General features: G+C 38.6%; 1 protein-coding gene and 1 long non-coding RNA gene across 3 annotated transcripts in view; one reads left to right on the top strand and one right to left on the bottom strand.

The window, feature by feature from the left end:
• Nucleotides 1-20030, bottom strand: part of LOC108752975 (acid sphingomyelinase-like phosphodiesterase 3a) — a 45037-nt gene that overhangs the window by 6015 nt on the left and 18992 nt on the right. Inside the window, exons 1-6 of one of the 2 annotated variants that reach the window (XM_018494251.1) lie at nt 15467-15542; nt 13757-13830; nt 11987-12058; nt 10668-10836; nt 8521-8726; nt 7356-7552 (exon numbers count right to left, since the gene is read on the bottom strand). In XM_018494251.1, coding sequence (XP_018349753.1) covers nt 7356-7552; nt 8521-8726; nt 10668-10836; nt 11987-12058; nt 13757-13814 — 702 coding nt within the window. In that variant the 5' untranslated portion in view covers nt 13815-13830; nt 15467-15542. Of the gene's footprint in view, nt 1-7355; nt 7553-8520; nt 8727-10667; nt 10837-11986; nt 12059-13756; nt 13831-15466; nt 15543-20030 lie in introns of those variants that run through there. The other variant, XM_018494250.1, reaches the window with a different exon arrangement.
• LOC108752976 overlaps nt 1704-20030 on the top strand; it is a 19374-nt gene continuing 1047 nt past the window's right edge. Inside the window, exons 1-2 of the long non-coding RNA XR_001939586.1 lie at nt 1704-1715; nt 13674-13681. This is a non-coding gene — a long non-coding RNA (uncharacterized LOC108752976). The remainder of the gene's footprint in view (nt 1716-13673; nt 13682-20030) is intronic.

Here is a 20030-nt window from a genome sequence, read left to right as displayed (position 1 = left end):
TATATATATATATATATAAGTATATATTGTATATATTTTTGTGCAATAGAATGCTATCCCAGTTTGTATCTGATATTTTTAAAGCTTTTATTAGAGGACATTATCTCACTTTATAAATAAAGATGTATTTAAATGTAATGCATAAAAATAAAAATATCGTTTTTTAATACACTTTTGGTACTTAAAAATAGACAAAACTGTATAAAGTCATAATTGTAGGATTATATATTCTCGATCATCCGTGGAAAGCATTAGACATAACATTATACAATCGTCATTGTTAAAACTAACCGAATATTGTTGTTACATTTCTTTTTATAAAAACTTTTAAGGAAATCGTTGTCGCACCATTATGCGAGTATTGGTTGTATAGTTTTTTAGAATTAGAAATTTCTACGAATTTATATATATCTTGATTTAGATAAATCAAATGTGGAGAAATTCTTGCATAATGAGACTAACCATAATTCTCGCCGTTAAACGAGTAATTGGTTTTGCATTTTTAATTTGGACATCTTTTAAAGATCTGATATGGTTCACCAGTATTTATCATTAATAATTGACATGGGATTTTTCTTTAATTTAAATTAATTATAAAGCGAAAGAAATATGTTAACTTATTTATATCGAGGAAGTGTAACCGAAACGTTTATATTATAATTTATATATTGATAATTATATTGATGTTAAATTTATATTAAATTTATATTAACAAAACACCTTATATTGCTCGTTATTTGGTCGCTGATTTTTGAATTGTTTTGCATTGCAAACTTCGAGCGTTTATTTATATTCTTGTTTTGGTATATATTAGAGATTTATAGTATTCTAAAGAATAAAAATAAAATTAATCTAAATAATTTATGAATGCAGCGATGAAACGTATCAATAACATTAGTCCAATTACAATTATTATTGGAATTTACATTGAGAAAAGTATGTTTTATATAGATGGAGTAAAACAGAAAAAAAACAAATATTCGCCACTCTTATTGTTAGAGTATTGTTTTGTACCTATATATAATAATTAAAAATATTTACCTTCTGTTATTATCGTGTTGCGAAACTCTACAAAGTTTATTTTTATCATGGAGAAACCTATATGCATATATATGATACGTACTTACACATGCATGCTTGGATACATGATAAAATCGGAAATATGTAACTTTGTTAAAGTAAACTTGTGCCACAATGTCGGTAGGAAACTTAATAATAACGATAATATCGTAAATTTGATATGATAGAATAATTTATTGACTACGACAAAAAAACTGCCGAGAATCGCCGTCAATACTTGGGTACTAAATATCGACAACTCCCGTCCGATGCGAAAGAGCGGAAGCATTCTCATTCAACGGAGATATCCTTAGTTACGTCGCGTGACTGTGTCCCGGTTAAACAGACGCTCGAGGGTGAATCACGTACGTGGCTACGCAATGTGTCCCTCGAGATGTAGGAAGCATCTCTCGTTAGCATCAGCAAACCGGTCAGTCACTCGCGGACGGCAAGCGTGTGCACACAGCACCCACACACACAGAGATATGCTTGTTCGATCGTGGTGTCTGTCGCGACGACGGAGGATTGGAGATACGAAGGACCTGATATCTAATCGGACACGTACGCGAAATTAGTCCCACCGGTTCGAAACGCAAATTGACGCAGAAGTTGGTGCCCAGCGTCGAGACCTCTGATTGAAAAAGTACCCCAGATATGTCCCTGATCGTCGACGAGGCATCTTCGAAGAACAATCGGAAAACGTATTAAAGCTAATAAGGATCGACTCTTTTTCTGAATTATTTCAAAATTACCTTGAAACTGTGTCATCTTATTTTGGACTTCATTAAAAATTTTAATTCAACTGAAATCTTTTTGATATCAATTATTTCTACGGTCATGAAACGTATATACTCTTCGTAATTATTTAATATGTGACCGGATAGTTTTAGGCGATCAACGAAATTGCATCTGTTATTCTCAACAATAACAGAAATATTGATGGCATTGACAGGGACTATCGGCGAAGGTGTATCTATTGTATAATGAATCAGAATTCACCGATTCGGATCGAGCCCGGTTATATATTCCCGTAGGATCATTCCAACCAAAATAGTAAATAGAGATAGAACAAAACTCGTTAAGTGAATAACGGACGAGAGATACATTTTTCATTCGCCGGGATTCTTTCTCGTCAAATCGTGCCGTGGGGGAGAAGGCTGCCTTCTTTGAAAGATAAATGATAACGAACGCGGTTGAATGAGAGTGACGCGTTTGGAATTATGTGGCAAATTGTCGCGCGTCGCGTGGGCATTGCGGTCCGCGGAATAAACGCAAAAACGTTCGTACGCGCGAGGCGAGGCGACGCGACGGAGACGGGTGAGATGCAAAAAAACGCGCTCTCCGCAAACAACCGAATCGTCGACGCCGCGGAGATTGAAAAATATCGCGTGAAAAGCGCACAGACGTCGATTTTAAATTGCTGCCGAGGGCCTTTTGCCGAAGGTGCAGGAATCACGGCTGCCATTCAAGGGAGGCATGAACGAATTGGACCGGGCTACAATGGATCGCTGATTGGTCAGTTTTGCCGCTGACGCTCTTAAACGACTCGTAATTTGTAATCGCATTATCCGTCCGACATCGGGAACGATCGATCGATCCATTTCCTCCCTCTCCCGCCCGCCAGGCTGTACCGCCGACTTCTTCTTCTGTAGTAGGATGCCCGTCCGTTTACCGTTTTATCGTTTGCCACGACATCGCGTCCCGTCTCTATGGGAATGCCGGGGGATCGAGAAGCTCACCTCGGACCGTTTGCGAAACGACAACGGCGCGGGATTATATCTGTCCACGGAAAATCGGATTTCTATCTCGGAACCTGGGCGGTTGGGGCACCAACCCCTCGCGCCACCCCTTGCCTTTCTTTCCAACCGTGTCTCCGCGCGCTCTTTTTATCCGGGCGCACATAAGGACGTACAAGATTTTCCGAGAATTCTTCTCCGGAAACCCCCGGGGGAGTGCGTCGGGACGTCCGCGCGGTGCGATCGAGCGAGCATCCGAGGAGCGGGATGTCTCCGGAGAAACCGGAGGATACGAGGGTGACGCGGGAGGATCTCGCGGAGAAAATTATCGCTGGTTATCAGAGTCGCGACCAACGAGCCATGCCCACTACATTTTCCGATTGTTATTACCCTACTGGTCATTTCATCGCTTTTCAAGAGGACAGCTATTTTGCTTCCACGCTCGTTGATCCGCATTAAGAGCTTTCCGAGAAGAAAGGAGGAGAGACAGGCAGAGAAGGAGGAAGGGAGAAACGGAGAGAAAGAGGAAGGCTTTAAGAGTCTCCCGAGAGCTTATGGAGTATCGCGCATGGCTGGTGGAGTATCGGGCGAAGAACATACTTGGTTTATCGAAACTCGTCACATATGACGCGTTATTACTCTATTGTGAATGTTCGTCTAACGTCTAACTTTACGCTTTGTTCAAAAACTTGGAAAAACGGAAAAACGTTACGGAAAAATTCCCAGAAGAGTTTCTCGAAACTTGTCAATTAGCCGGAGATTAACGAACAAATCATGGATCCGTGGTAAAAATAATAGCGCACTCGGGGAAGCGTGGATACGCGAATTCGCGGGAATAACAACAATTAGAGACCACATTTTTTTTTTTATATACACATATATAAATATAATACGAGGCTACCGGAGTATATGTAACCACGTTCAGCTTGAAATATAGAGTGGGATTCAGTTTGCCATAGTAAATTCCACGAATAATTTCTGACTTTTGGCCATACGGAATTAAAAATTTACGCTGAATTTTATTGCGCACGTAGTTTGAAGGTACACTGAAAAATAATGTCACTCTTCATACGCGAGCCAGTCGGTGGGCGTTATGCATCGCGGGGTAACAGGGTTGCCTTTTCGAACGTGCACGTAGGTGAATACGCCGATAGTGATGTGTATGAACGCGATGGCGCGGCTCAGCTCTCTCTCTCTCTCTCTCTCTCTCTCTCTCTCTCTCTCTCTCTCTCTCTTGGTTGTGCTCGCCGCTCGGTTAATACGATCGGGATCAATGGCGGTGGCGTGCAACGGTTTACGTATATGGACGGGGTCTCCTCTTGCGGGCCCATGTATGGAATACCAAGTCCCTCCATAATTTATCGTCGGTCGTGCCATCTCGGTCGCGTGAAGGATCTCCCTCGCGTATGTCGAACTCGTTCTACTACACGCCCCGCGGCGTAATCGATAACCGATAACCCCGGGAACCGCGATATTCGATAGGTCCCGGCTCGGAAGATTTCCGTTCACTCGCTCGCTCGCGCGATACCGGAGCCCATCGCGACGTAGCTTTCGCGAAGCGAGTGCGCCGAATTAATTGCCTCGCTGATCGAAGAGGATTTTGCGATCGCTCCTCTCTCTCCCTCTCTCTCTCTCTCTCTCTCTCTCTCTCTCTCTCTCATCTCGTTGGATCCCACAACGATCCCCGGGCGTAATGGGCATTACCTACGATTTGTCATCGCGCTTTATGACGCGAATCGTACGAGGGAGAGGAAGAGAAAGCGCAATACGTCGAAAACGGAAATCCCGGAGAAATTGTATTCGGGAATAGAGAGGGACCCACTCTTGCGATTTGCATTCAAATCTTCGATGGAAATTATACAATTTGTTCCATCTTCCTATGAGGATATATACGGTTAGCTACTACTATTACAAATTTTCGTTCAAGAGTCTCCTTAAGCTAAATTCGCCGGTGTGCGTCGGTAAGAGTTAATAAGCTGGCTGATAATTATAACCGTAACGTGGATCAAGAGAATCGCGATGTGTCATGCTGTCGGGCCAACGAATGTATCTACTCGCACGGTAATTTATAAACGCGCAAACGAGAAGGAACGAAAATGATGACTACGAAAAACAGCTCGCCTTATAAATCACACATCCCACTGAAGGCCCGATTAGCGGGATTTTATTCGCTTCGCGTACGCTCTATGGGAATTTATTTCATGAAAATTTATCTCCTTGGCAATCACATCTGTGTCGCGTTGGCGTTTTAATACGACATGCCGCGCGATTTTTTTCATTGCTTCGTGCAATTACTTGCCGTACCTATATCGTGTATCTTATTCTTTCGAAATAAAAGAAAGAATGAGAAAAAACAACGTCTCGTTGCGCGGTAAAGTGAGACGAGGGCAACGCCGTAATTTTCTTAAATTTTCCCCAATGTCCCTAGTAACCTGGGTGTTGCCACGCTTTTCGCGAAACAATAAACTGTGAAACTGAGTAATACCTTTACATGGATACAACCCTTCAATTACTCAACTTGTCGTGTGACACGCGAGATACGCGGGGAATATTTTATACGTGCATATTTACCCGGTGAAACACTTGCCATAATTCTACGATATCTGGCGAGCTTGACGGGTAATCGGAAGAATTGTTTGTGTGCCTGATGTAGAGCGATATTATAACTGTAGGTGCAAAATTGTTGTCATACCGTTAAGTCAATCTGCGACATCGTTAAGTCAATCTGCCAATTTATCAATCAAAATGCATCAGCGGGATTAAGTATATAGAGCGAGGGAAAAAAAGTGCGGGCTTCATTTTTAAAAATTGCGGTGTAACGTTATTGGACAGCGGGATATTTCGCGAAAAGTAAGATATTGAATGACGCGACACTGGCGCGCACGAGATTCGCGACTTCTGATATTAATCTTCTAGAGGAAAGTTCAGTGAAACGTGCGCTTTCCAATAAGCGCAATCGTGTGAGTGACTTGACGAGGTCGTTTTTAGATCGGATGAAAGTTCGTATCGAATATTCGTGTGTCGACGAAGTTCCGTGTAAAACAAGCCGCCCGCGGCGGCGCTGATTAAAAATCTATTCGATAAGTTATTGGACGTGCAAAGAACAACTACTCCTCATCCTCCTCTTTTTCGCGTTATTTCCACCAATTGTTCGATGCGAGTTTCTTTGTGATAGGCAAGTGACATTAACGCATGCATCCCGAGAAAAAAGATCTCAATTTCATTAGCATATATTTAACTTTACCGTGTTTCTTTTTGCGCTAAACCCTCGTTTAACAATCATGGTATTTTATGTGTAGAATGAATTTAATCAATACAAAGTCTAAATTATTTAATAAGAATTTATAAATGCTTACTTAAACACAGAAGTAAGCGTAACACAAATTGTACGATTTCACAACATTGACGTGCGACATTTTGGAAGAAATATAAACTGCGTTGTATTTTTTCGTTCATAATTGTTAGTTAAAAGTCCAAAGTTTTATTTTTTATTTTCAACAATGAATTCGATATTGGGCGGAAAAAAAGTTATTTCATTAAACGATATTTTTTAAAATTATATTTTGTCTTTCAAGTACGTATTGATATTTATAAAAGCTAAACTGTCAAATGTAATTTTGACAACGACTCTTGATACATGAATATCTAGAAGTGCGCGAATATGCGCGCGTTTCAAAATGTGTAATTTTATAGATTAGAGTGCACGTATCCAGTACCGAATTACAGCATATTTTCAACAATTAAACGCCCATTCATTCAATCAAGTTTCGTATTAAAACTCGTGTCCATAGGTTTATAAAGCTGATCAATGATCAGCTTTATTAGAAAGAGCTTAATTTACATACGCGTGTCATAATAGCGAACGACTCGACATTCGCTCTGAGATACGCCTGTCGTTTTCATCGATCCGAGGAATCTGATAACATAGTAAAAATTCTTTTGTCTCCTACATTATCTTTTTACATACACTCTGCACGGGACAGATATACGCATGCACGCAAATATATATGCGCACGGCTCAATGGACACGAAAAATTTCAACGCATCCTTTATCACCGGCGTCCAATATTCGTTTCGAATCGAGTTACGTACAAAGATAGCCTCATAGAATATTTCCGCTTAATTTACTTCCCACGTATGCTGAAGAGTTCAATGGTGCCGAAAATCGATATTACTGACAAAATAACGCGACACTTACATTAAAAGATGAAAATTCCATTATCTCGACAGACTGTCCAAATAGGAATCGATCCGAGTTGAATTAGTGCCGTATCCTCGATTCTCACTCGCATCCTCGACTTTAAATCCCTCCCTCCATCCCAGCTCTCTATCAAACCGTCAGCCGTGCCTTTATCATTTTCGCAGTACTTCTTTATTCGGCAAAAATCCATAAAATTGTTTATCGATATACGGCGATGCCGCGAATTATTTATTATCGTCGTATATAAACTGGCGACGAAAGAGAGCGCGATACAACGGAAGGAAAGTAATGCGTGCCCGACGGCAGTATAATAGCTCAGAAGACCAAATAATATCGTATATCGTAAAGTAACAACCTACCGTCTCCTTCTTCTTCCGCGCATTCTCGAGGACCGACTGGAACCAGGACCATTGGCCGAAGGGATCCTGCGTGTTATCGACCGTACTGCTTCCAGAGCGATGCAGCATACGGCTGTCGACTGGGTTCAGCCACAAATTCGTATTAAGGAAGACGATTCGATATTTTTTCGAGCGCTGCTCGATCGTATAGTAGCCGGCTGCAACAAATTTTGAATAGTGCCGTAGCAGTAAAGCCGGGCTGAATTTATGCCCGCCAATAAGCTTACTTTGTGCCGTAACATTTTCAGAGGGAGAGGGCACCCATAAATGTTGCATCGACCCGTTGCGCGCGTTTCGAATCAAAGAGCGGTGCGAACCCCGTTTGCTGATCATTTATGCATCTATCGGGACCGTAAGATACCTCTTTTTGAATTTTAATATTGTACATTACGGCACTATATAAACGTATATAATAAACGTATGATATTATCGATATGCGTACATATTACAAAGATTAGCGAAAGGGCTAACCAATTGTAGGATACGTCGTCATTAATCATTAAACACTTTTTCAATATCACGTATTCAGTGTTTTTTTCCCAATGTCTTTTTTCTATCCCTTGTAATTTTTTTTTTTTTTATTAATAAAGATATTGTACATTTGTTTGATACCTTGTTATGTTCCTTAACTGTCTGGCACTTTGGTTGAAACAAATTTTACAATATCGTTCATTCGCTACAACAACGACACAATTTAAAAAAAAAAAAAAAAATTTCTAGAAAATGAGTTTGAATGTTGTAAAACTCTGAATGTCAGTAAAACTTTGTAATATTAATTTTAAAGGGTAGGTTTGGAGTAACAGCTGATTTTTTAAAAGAATAAAAATACAATAATTAGAGTACGTTTTGTCTTTATGTTTCCGTTATTTTACTATAAGCAATTCTAAAGTAACAATTTTTTAATTATGTCATTATTGTAATAAATATGCGATATGTTTATTTTTATAAAAAGTTACAAGCAATTAAACATATCGTAATAATGCGGCGTTTAAGAGTTAATTTGTTATAAAACCGTAATTATAATTCAATAATTAACATCGTTCATAGCCCTTCTTAAGATATTTCTAATCAATTTATTATACGAACTATTCACATTATGTACTTCAATAAGCATTTGTTTACTTACCCTTTACAAAAGTATCCACCGCTTCCGGTGGTAGCCAATTTTGCCAGACGGAAGCGAGCTGCGTATAATTCAGGCCTATGTCTTCGTGGCCGAGTGCGGGGAACACGAATTGTCCTTTAAACGTGCGGTGCAACAGTTCGGTCAAATTCCGCAAACACTGCAGACGCAGCTCGGCGTTCATGCCGGCATTGCGCGTCAGCGCGTCACTGCAACAAGTAGTTACAGCCTCGTTAGTCCTAGTTACATAGAACGCTCGCACTCGGGGATTACAACGCGAGCGCCAGTGATTATCGCCGATAAATACAGCGAGGAAGAGGAAATGTCGCCGGATAAGGACGCGTCTCGTTGTGCCGCGTCGCGACGCGCCGCGTTGTGTCGCGCCCCGTCACGTCGCGCCGACACGCGAGATGAAGCGCAATGCGGTACGACCTCAACGGCGAAATGAGACGTGCGAATTGTCACCCAAGCGAGACGCTGATAATTGTTACAACGATAACTGATTAAACACCAACGGATGACGAAAGTGGGAGAAAAGTGACACGACAGAAATATAAATGACATGTTCTGAAATTAAAGTAGGAGGGAAATTTATAAATATAAAAGTTTACGATATAGTTATACGGAATATTCGTTTAGAAATGGACCGTATTCTTTCTACTTTTAAATTATTATGACCATCAAGAAAACGTGTGTATTGTTTAATAAATTATTTATATTACTTTTTATATTACTTCTTATTCAATCACTCGTATGATTTTTGTTGACTTTTATCATTTTTATGAGGATCTAATTATTTTAACATTGGATATGAATTTGGTTGGGTTAAGATTTTTTTGAATATTTATTATTAAATTACTTCTTTATACTTTAACTAAAATATGATTCAAGTGCGAAACATTCTTGTTCTTAATATATTACTTATTTATACTACATTTAATTATTTATAATATCTATACCTGATCATTTTCCTGATCAATTTATATTATTACATTAATACTATAAATATAGAATTGATAAAAAACAAAAAGCTTTATACCGTTTTCCTTAAAAAATAATTTTACAAATTGTATCTTTGCTTCGAAATATCATATCATTTACTAATTGAAAGCAGAAAACTCAGGCAATTTACAGTTATCTCTAAATAGAATAATTACGAATGATATACAAGATTAATACAAACGGAATTTAGTCCGAAATCGAAGCGCGCGAGTTCAATATCGAAATGTATTAACATTAATATATGACGAATTTGAAAATTCATGATACTTTGAAATAGAAAATTCATGATACTTTTCGGAAATAGAAGTTTCATACTTTAACATTTATTCTGCTTGTACTCATTTACATCTGTATTTCTTGTAATAATAATTGCAATGAAGAGACGATATTACATAAGAGAAGATTACATGGAGAAAGTCATCGGTCGTATGTAATATTTGTACTGGTTAACGGTACTCGTCGCTTCCGGTAATTAATTGGAAGTCGTGCACCTCCAACTAGTAAATCGTTCGTAAAGTAAATTTATTTAACGGTAATATATTCAACACATAATAATCGCGTTATTAACTGAATTAACAACTTGCCGTTCCCCAAACTGGATCTTGTTTATAATTTCATTGATGATAAATGAGATCTCATGAATAAATTACAATACGTTAATGATTCATTTAACAACAACAATCGTTATTAACGATAGCAGGTCATATATCGTTTGACTATTATAAAAGCCCTGAATATTTTCATAAATTTCAAATACGTAACATAAATTAGTAATAATGATAACAACGATAATGATTTGCAATGGAAACAATAATAATAATATTACCGAAAATAATCAATTGAAAAAGAGCTCTTAAAAACAATAATGATAATAATAACAATAAAATATCCTTGTATAATATTTCAATATGGAACTCGAAGCAGAAAGATATTAATACGAATTATTGGTTAATAAATAGCCCCTATTACATCAATATATCGTATCCCAATCATAATGTACACCAACTATATCGTATTCATGAAAAAGAATAAAAAAGAACAGATTATCGTTTATGAAAGTCCATTTGGATGCCACTATTACAATGATTCGCGTACTGAAATACGTATTGAACCACATTAACCGACAATTATACGATAGTTCGACGTACCCCGTCCACAGGACAAACTCGATATCGCCATGCTTCGATCTCATCGCCCGTGCCGCCGATTCGATCAGAGCCCAGGGCGAGTCGCAGCTGTAGTCGCCAAACTTGCCCGCCAGTTTTCTGTCGAGCCTCATACGTCCGCCATCGACGATGTTTCTCATGTTCCAGCACTCTGAAACACGATGGTAAATGGAGTCCGCGCATGAGAGACTATCGAGAAGCGACAAATGGGTTGCAAGAGAAAAAGCAGTGTTGATCGTGGGAAACTAGTGAAATAAAAAATGCACAACGCGTGACAGAGAACGGCCAGGATCACGCTTATTCGTATCTCACTACTTATTTGTATCTCGCTTAACGTCCGTACGACACGAGGCCTAAGATGGTGAGTCGAACAAACGAGAGGGTGGGGTAATTCAAGCCGCTGCTATTTCGTGCAGGTCTCGTGCCAGCCGGGCACGCTAAGTTTCTAGAATGATCGGTAAATACCCGCGCGCGTGTAGACCAGTAAATAACAGTCTAGCGTTCTATTAGAGGAATGATAATAATTCGCTCATGCGATGCGATTGTCGGAAAATGAAATGTATAACGGTTCGAAGGCGTGTATTCGTTAAAGCTCGGCTGCGAGCCAGCTCGTCGCATGCTGAAAAAATAATTGGGAAAAAACTCATGCAAATTTCTTCTTTCCAAAAAAAAAACAAAAAAAAAAAACTTGCTATCCAGTGGAAAAGTTTCAGAAATTATGAAGTTTTGTGGAAATTTTCACAAAATACTAATAAGTTTGAGGGAAATTTGTATGAAACGCTTGGGAAAGTTTATACCTCGAAACATCTGGCAAACACCGATACTAGGTGAGAACACCAAGGTTTGGATTTCGCAACGGGAGGTCGATCACGTATATTTTCTCTAAGAGCAAAAATAGTAAAAAGTGAAAAATTTTCACGCGAATTCCGCGAAATCGTGGTCACGTATCCTAACCGAGGCGAAACGATGAAATTTGATAGGATGAGATTCACGTGAGTGATCGTATGAGATATGAAAAACCGGATGAGATAAAAAGAAAAAGCTCTCTAACAATTACGTGATCAACTCCCCGGTATGGCGCGGCGCGGCGCGGCAACTCCGGCCGTATCGGGGCGAGAATTAGCAAGTACATGCAAATTATTTTTCTTGAAAACCATGTAACGCAATCAAAAAAAAAAAAAAAAAAAAAAAAAAAAAAAATTCTAAAAACATTCTGATCCATACCCCAATAAAAGTTATTCTCAGTTGACTTCTTCGCTTTACAAAATTGTAAAAATTACAAACAATGCGCATTAACTTACTGGTATTAGGTGCATTTCCTTGCACAGCATATTTTGGATCGTAATGAATATCGGTGATATGCCAGAAATATCCTGCAAAATAGAAAATTTTATTCTAACCAGAATTAATGGAGAATATGAGATGCGCGAGAACGTAAAAAGCGCCACAAACAGTTACAAAAATTTCAATATCAAATCGATATGTATTTTGGCGCTTAACACGGTCGAACACTTTCTGGCTTCAGTCAAATCGTATATTTCGAAAAAGTAATAACGAATGGCACGGAATAAAAATAATCTATTTGTCAGTGCAAAATAGGGAAAAATTTCGAATACATATTACTGTTTATTAAGAGGCTTAATTTATACCTTCAAAAAGCTTGTCATTTTTATGTTCTTTTAAATAAACAGGTTTTTGCTTCCCTCCCGTAAAAATTTGGCTACCGGTACGTATAACCTTGTCGAAATATCCCAGGGATTAAAACCAGTATCATATCGGTGAGTCCAATTTTCGTTGCTGTAGATATGGAAAAATACATCTCACACCATTGCTGCGCTTCCATTGTCACAAATAAACATAGAGATCATATTTGCGTATCTACACGAGAAAATGCTGCATATACCGAAATTCGTTTAGCAAATGGAAATTTTGCTTTTTCGTCAGTAAACCACACGGGTACAAAGTTTCACGAAATTTTGTTGATTGTATTGTATCTTGGAGAAAAAAAACTAAATATACAATAGATAAAATGCAGATAAGAAAAACGTCACAGCGGAACATTGCACAAATGTTATAAGCTTTACTCCCTGTGTTGTAGCTTTATTTCTTATTTATTAGTATTTTATAAACGTCACTGTGTGCAATATTGCAATTTCAATTTTAAATGGAACTTTATGTTTTTTTTATGATGCACTGACAAACGCAACTTTTAATTGTCTATAAAAAATAATTTAAAAAAAACTATTTCTACAAAAATTATCAATATTAAAATATTTAAAATCTTATTATGATGCGCAAAAGAGAGATTGTACAGGATGGATCACAGTAATTTAATATTTCCTGTTCTGTTGAAAAGATGGAAAAAATTACGGAATAAAAGAATAAAAAAAATTTTAATAATTCAACAAGTGCTATCTTTTTATATATATATGCTTTCAGAGAAAGTTTTTTTCGTTATTGCAATTGTATACCGTGTAATAGCTTTTCTTAGAAACATTATTAATTTATTTAATCTGTACATTAAAATATTGAAATAAGATAATCGAAAATATTTTTGAAGATATTTAATATTTCACATCAAAATATATGTCAGAGCCAAAATATAAAATATTTCATAAATCATTTACTTTCTGACTACCTTATTTCTATATCTTTTTATGCAAAATAAAATAGAATAGAGAGATTCAACTACATCATTCCGGTGTACATACAGTTAACAAAAATCGAGTATGATTTGAAGTATTTAAAGTACACTTTCATATTGAGATTCTACTTGAAGTACTATCGCTCTGAATCTGCCGTTACTTCCTGCCTATTATGTATACTGGCGGAGTTTTTCTTTTGAGAAAGCTACGCCGCGAGCTTTGGATATTCTGGCGGCGCATAAACGTCAGATTGCGCCTAAAGGCAATCGGATGAATCGTATAACCGCTAGATAATTTCTTTTCATACAAGATTAAAAAATGCATTTACCAGTACATAAGGAAGTATAACACGTGCGTGTTTTACGGTAAACGAGGTACTACGGTTATTCCGGCGGAATTCGCCAATAACGGAGTTGCAGTACTTACCTATCTTCCCTTGCACCGCGCAGAGCCATGAGAGCAGTATCAGGTAGTCGCGTATCATCTTTCCGGAATCGCACCTGTAATTACAGACTGCGTTTGAGCGCCACAGAAACCGAATGTCGACGATCGGTATCGGTGATAACGGCACGGCAGGACGGCTTTGTTTGCGCGATTGCGCGCCACGAGTCCACTTTGCTCGCTCGTGAGATTGCAGCCAAGAACTCCGACCATGAGATAAAATATTTCCGACAGACTGGATATTCTTAGAGTCATAAAAGATGATAAATATATATATATATATATATGTGTGTGTGTGTGTTCTCTCGGCATGATATTAAGGCGGAATAACGTTTTGCGCAGTTTAAAACGTGATATGCAAATAGGTCGGCCATTAATGTCGGATAGTAAGGCCACGGATAATTTTGCACGCCCCCCCTCATCCGTGAACGCACCGAATTTGAATCTGATCCGGATTTTTCTCCAACTTCTATTTCCAAGACATATATAGGGGTGGGGAAAAATCAATTCCACGTCCCGCGAAAATTCGCAATCACGGCAATGCCATTCGGAGCTTTATTTACTCTAGCGCTCAATAATTTCAATCGTGTGCGGTACACTTTTAGATTCGACCAATAGAAAAAGATTTGTTGATCTATATATTTGACGTCGCAAAGAGCGTTGCGGGCCAATATCAACAAATTTGTTGGCTTTTGACGTTTTGCGCAAAAAAACAGGCTACTCCCGCATGCTTCTCTTGTTACAAATCAAACTATCAAGCTGTTATATACCACGCACAGTGCTCGGGACTCTCGTAAAATTGACAGAATCGGGCTCGAAATCAAATTCCGTTTACGTCGGATGTATGAAATTCATTATTGTAGGAAAAATATATGACGAGCCGCTGCGTATAATTAATGCAGTGCGCGTCGTGTTCGTTCTCAGCGAAACGTAAATATTCAAGATAAATGACACTGCGGCAAGTGATAAACAAGCGCTAATTTTGGATTTAATTCGACGACAATTGCCTCGCGAACAGTAACGCGATACGTTACTCAAGCATCTTGCATGAATATTTCCCATATGGCTGAACACTCATTACGAGCATTACCGTTTCTATTACTCGCAACAATGTAATATCTCTGACATCAGAACTACGTGAATTAATTGATATGATTATACGCGGAAAGAACGGTTTTACTCAAGTTTTATCTCAAAATTTATTAAAATAATTTTAGAAATTTCAAGCACATGATCTGAAAATGCAAATTTTGACGTTCTAGCAATATCTATAATTCTAGCAGTTTGAACGTTCTACATAATTATTTTTTGATGCTCTAACAAAATTATTTTTAAACTTGTAGTTAAAAGATTTGAAATTACTTTAGTAAAATCATTCCTCCGTGCACGTGCAGCTCCTTTTCGTAAATTGCATTAATACTTTCATCTCTTTCCGTGCAGTTCCTTTTCGCAAATTGCATTAATACTCTCATCTCTTTCGCCATAACATTATTATTTTCATATATATATACATATATATATATATATTTCATCAGAGACTTTATTTCGCGCGGCGTAAAATGTTTTATTTACAAATTCGCAATCGCCAATTTTTCGTAACATTTTTAACGCCAGATTTTTTTCTATACCGACTTTTCCATCCCATCATTTCATAGAATTGCTGTAGATATTTTGGCTGCGCCCATTCACGCTTACCTTGCTTAACGTATTGCTCCGAGCCTGGGAGCGCTGAAAAGCGGATGAGTGGAGGGCGGGCACATTTGGCCCGGCGGCCACCGTGAATTTCAATTTGCGACTAGCGCACGACAGGAACGACAAGCAGAATTACGAGGACGAAGCGAACCATTACGGGCAATCGGTCTATCATGGACGGCTCTTTGTACAGCCGTGGGCGGAAGTTTACGATGGGACACGCGATTTTCTTGTTCGTTTCGGACCGCGTGTGCGCACGGGCGCTAACGACTTAATGCAAAATAATGGTCGGCGCGGCGCGGCGGTCCCGTCTGCCATATAAGCGACACTGACTACTGCGTCGTGGCATGAATAATTTGCAGGGACACGGAGTGTCAAAACGTCGATACGATATCGCGGCATTAGGAGGAACGTAATTGCGCAGAAGTAATTGCGCTGATGATTCTAGTTGTTACCCGAGGGATCGATTGTGTTCCCCCGACGGAATTGATTAACTCGCTCGGGTGGATCGTCTCTTTGCGACAATTCTTGCAAATGACGATAAAATTAAGCGCCCAGATGTCTATGACATGGTCTATTCTCCATCTCTAATTAGAATAGATTAAATAGAAGTGGTTTCTGATACTGTCTCAACGTTTTACAACTCGAAAAGTTTTACCGAAAAAGCTTCAAATTAAAATGAGCAGTGATTATTTTAATAAAACTTCATAATTTATTTTACACAACTAAAGTAGCTGTAACAATTTCACCTATTCATGCATGCATTAATAATTTTGCTTTCGCGAATAACAATAGTATTTCTTAATTTTAAAATCGAGAACATGTGTCGTCTCAATAGAAGCAGAGTCAATTTTATGAGTGTTTTCAGCAGAGTAAAAAGAAATAAGATGTAAAGGGCATATATAAAGTCGTAAAGATGTAAAAGATTTGTCATTCTTAAATATAATTGAGAATAATACGCATCTATTTTTTAATGCTTGTTTTCACCAACGTAAATGAACTTTAATCTCGATTCAATTTATTCTCCGTCTTTTTTTTCTAGTTCGAAAAAAGTAGAAAAAGATAAAGACTAAGTTAATCAGAAATTAAAGTTAATCTACGTTGGTGCAAACGGATATAAATAATTTTCATTAATTGAGACATTCATTTTGGCTGTAATATACTTTTTGTATCACGTGCACCATATTTGAAAACTCATTCAGCATCAAGCTCGTAAACGAGAAATCATTTTTCTCGATATGTGTAGCTGGCGCGGCTCACTAAACTAAACACGAAACTTTAAAAACTGCACTCGTAAATATTCATGACACGCGCGAGGTGTAATTACTTGTAATCGCATGTCACATCGCACAAATGGCTATGTCGAGCCGCCATAAGAATTCCGCGTAATGTGTTAACGCGATAGCTACTTCCACGAGTGAAAATAACGAGTGCATAAATACTATTATGTCGCGCGCGAGCGCGTGTTTTGGATAAATAGCTCGTCAATGCATATATTATGATCCGTAAAAACGGTTAGAATTTTAATTTTTATTATTGCGAGTCGAGAGACTTCACGAGAAGATTTATTCTTTTCGATATCTCGATAACGAAGTTTCGTTCGAGAAATGCAGGGTAAACTTATATAACTTGACCTAAGCCCGAATATCGAATCCACTTTAAACGATCTATTATCCGTTTTAGATTTTAGAATCAGATTTTATTTCTAATTTTATACTTGCCACATATTTGGATTCATATGTGTTTAATATATATACAAGTACTTGTATTTCACATATGTGTGCATTTTCCAATATTTCTCGAATATCTCGTGCCATGACAATACGTACGACGGTGCGCTACAGATAATTTAATTCACTCACAAAGACTTCCCTCAAGATTCGATAATTTCTGTAATGCATTATTCATACTTAAGAACAGCATGGGTCGCTCTTGACAATTTCAAAAAATTGTACATATCTCTGTACACATGATCAAGAAGTTGCGAAAATAAATTTCAAAGTTTACAGGAAAAGTATTTCCTGTGTAAATTCTTGTGTAAATTGTTTTCAACGAAATCCAAACATAGAGAGAGAGAGAGAGAGAGAGAGAGAGAGAAAGTGTATATATTACAACACTTTCTAGAGGAACTATATTCGCACCGTTTGTCCTGTATTTTCTTACTCTGGCAACGTAGGCACACTAAATCGCAGACTTCGCGCTCCGATAAACTCAGATTATATCTGATTATAGTAGCGCGTTGTCAGGTAGATAACATCACTGGCATCATCGAATAGGGTGGCTGAGGATGTTGTCTGACCATAAACCCCCTACCGCGCCATTACTCGACGTGTCTCGTCTATATTAGAGCGATGTATTCCGTCCTTCGGATCCGTGGATCCTCTATGTTGGAAAACGCTCGGTTGACCTCGATACCGCGTCATCCGAGTGACCTCCTGATACACGGATGGTGGAGTAATTATCGGCGCTCTTAGGTCGGTGACTAACGAACTGTCTATAGTGCAGGCGTTACGGAAATCCGTTTTCTCGATCGAATCGCCTTTATCGAACATTTCTCCACTTTGCCATATATGTAATCTTTCTATCGCAACCATCGGCAATCAGTAGGGAATCAGCAGGGGATCGCGATAAAGTGGAAGCACGTAGTTGCCATTCCTTTGCGATATCCGCCGAGGCCAGTGGCGCATTTTCGATTAGGCCCTCCTAGATCCAAGCTTGAAATTGTATCCAGAGATAGTGGCGTAAGATGAGAAGACGTTTTCCTTTTTACTGAAATTTTTTTCAGAGCTACACAATTTTATTTAATCCTACAATCGCTACGTGGAGGACGACTCGTGGACATTCGTCAAGAATTAGGATCGTTTACGGTAAAAGCAAATGAAACTTTTAGTAAATTATCGATTAAAGCTTTCCGTTAATTTATAGCGTCATTTATCACGTGGAAAGGTAAAGCCGACGCGAAATTCGTGCTAACGCTACCCATTATTGTGTACAAAGAAATATTAGGATAGAATGTCTGTTCGAAAGGAGATATACGCGAATACAATAAGTGTATTGATTGGTTTTTCGAAGCTGTGCCTCGATCGGATTATATTCTACAGAAGGAAGCCAACCAGCAATTTTTCGATTGTTGATTGGTTCCCTTCTGTAGAATTCAAGATCCAATTTTATCATGTTTCAAAATAAATCGCACACAGCCGCTTTTGGATTTTGTTTTTTATTTTGTCCGAGCATTCGCACTACGCCAATACGCCTGTTTCTTTTTAGCAACACCTTCCACAATTGTTTGCTTTTAGCTTGCTCTATACGTGATCATTGCTTCCAGTTGCTACAGCAAACATAAGAAAGCACGTCTTTTCTACGTTTTTCTCTGTGTTAGTTTTCAAGTCAAACCTAATATCATTCTGCGCCAGCGGAAGCTGTAACGCTCCGCGACGTAGATTTTCTCGAAACATTATTTATAAATATTTACCAAATAGCAAGAATCCAACTTCCAACGACAAGCGAACTTGTAATCAGGATACCAAATAGCATCATCGTGTTGCATACGAAATGGCACGTCTCAATATTTACTGTCTTACCGAAGAGCATTGCATGCGGAATGGCATATCCCAATATTTGCCGTCTCGAAAGAGTTTCTTACGAAATTTGTTAGCCGTCCGTGTGCTCGGAACCAAATTACAGCGAAACTTATTGTTGGTAACGACCTCTGAATTGAAAAAGGCTAAATTGCACCGATTTATATCACAGCCGGGGCACAATCCCTTTTTAAACACAAAATGACACACGCGTAATCACGCAACTACAATATAACGCGCTCAAATTGCTTGAAAATTGAAAATTGATTTATTATTAACATATAATTATTGTTTCTGTATAATGCATGTTTTATTACATTTGTATTTGTATCTGTACGTATTATTACACATTGTTTTATTGCAAAAGGGAAATTACCCTTCGACGCAGCATTCTTGTCCTCGCAGTGATGAATTTGTGCATTAACCGATATCGTTTTTCCGCCTCCTCCACGATGTTACCTCGCTCGATTTCGCCCGAGGCGCGATTCACATTGCGCGTTAATCGTACTGGGTACACGATTGCGACGTAAATCGCGCCCATTCGCCTCGTTAATGCAAATCAAAATTGTCCCGGAAATGTCATTACAGAACGCGGCTCGCGGCACGTTATCGCACGGCGTAATACGTTTTTCATCGCGTCGACGTTAACACACGCGTATTCGCGCGCAGATTGCGCACGTTGGCCGCCGTTTAAGAGCCACCCACGGAAATATCCGCGACCGGTTATAAATTACGACGCGCTTATCACGCCGTCGTCCGTTTACAACATCCCCGTCGTGCTTTCGCGCGAGCCCGCGCGATGCGACGAGGAGTGTATCACCCTCTGTCCCGGGGGTGTACATATATCTTTACTGGCAATTTAAAGACACGGAAAAAAATATTTCATTGGGGGAAGAAAGAACTTTATAAAAAAAAAAGCAAAAAAATTCGAAAAAAAAAAACGAAGCTTCTCTTTAAATCTGAACCAGCGGACGATCATTGACATCCTG

The sequence above is a fragment of the Trachymyrmex septentrionalis genome, unplaced genomic scaffold, assembly GCF_001594115.1.
Source record: "Trachymyrmex septentrionalis isolate Tsep2-gDNA-1 unplaced genomic scaffold, Tsep1.0 scaffold62, whole genome shotgun sequence".
Taxonomy (NCBI): Eukaryota; Metazoa; Arthropoda; class Insecta; order Hymenoptera; family Formicidae; genus Trachymyrmex; species Trachymyrmex septentrionalis.
This window is presented reverse-complemented; position numbering and strand designations above follow the sequence as displayed.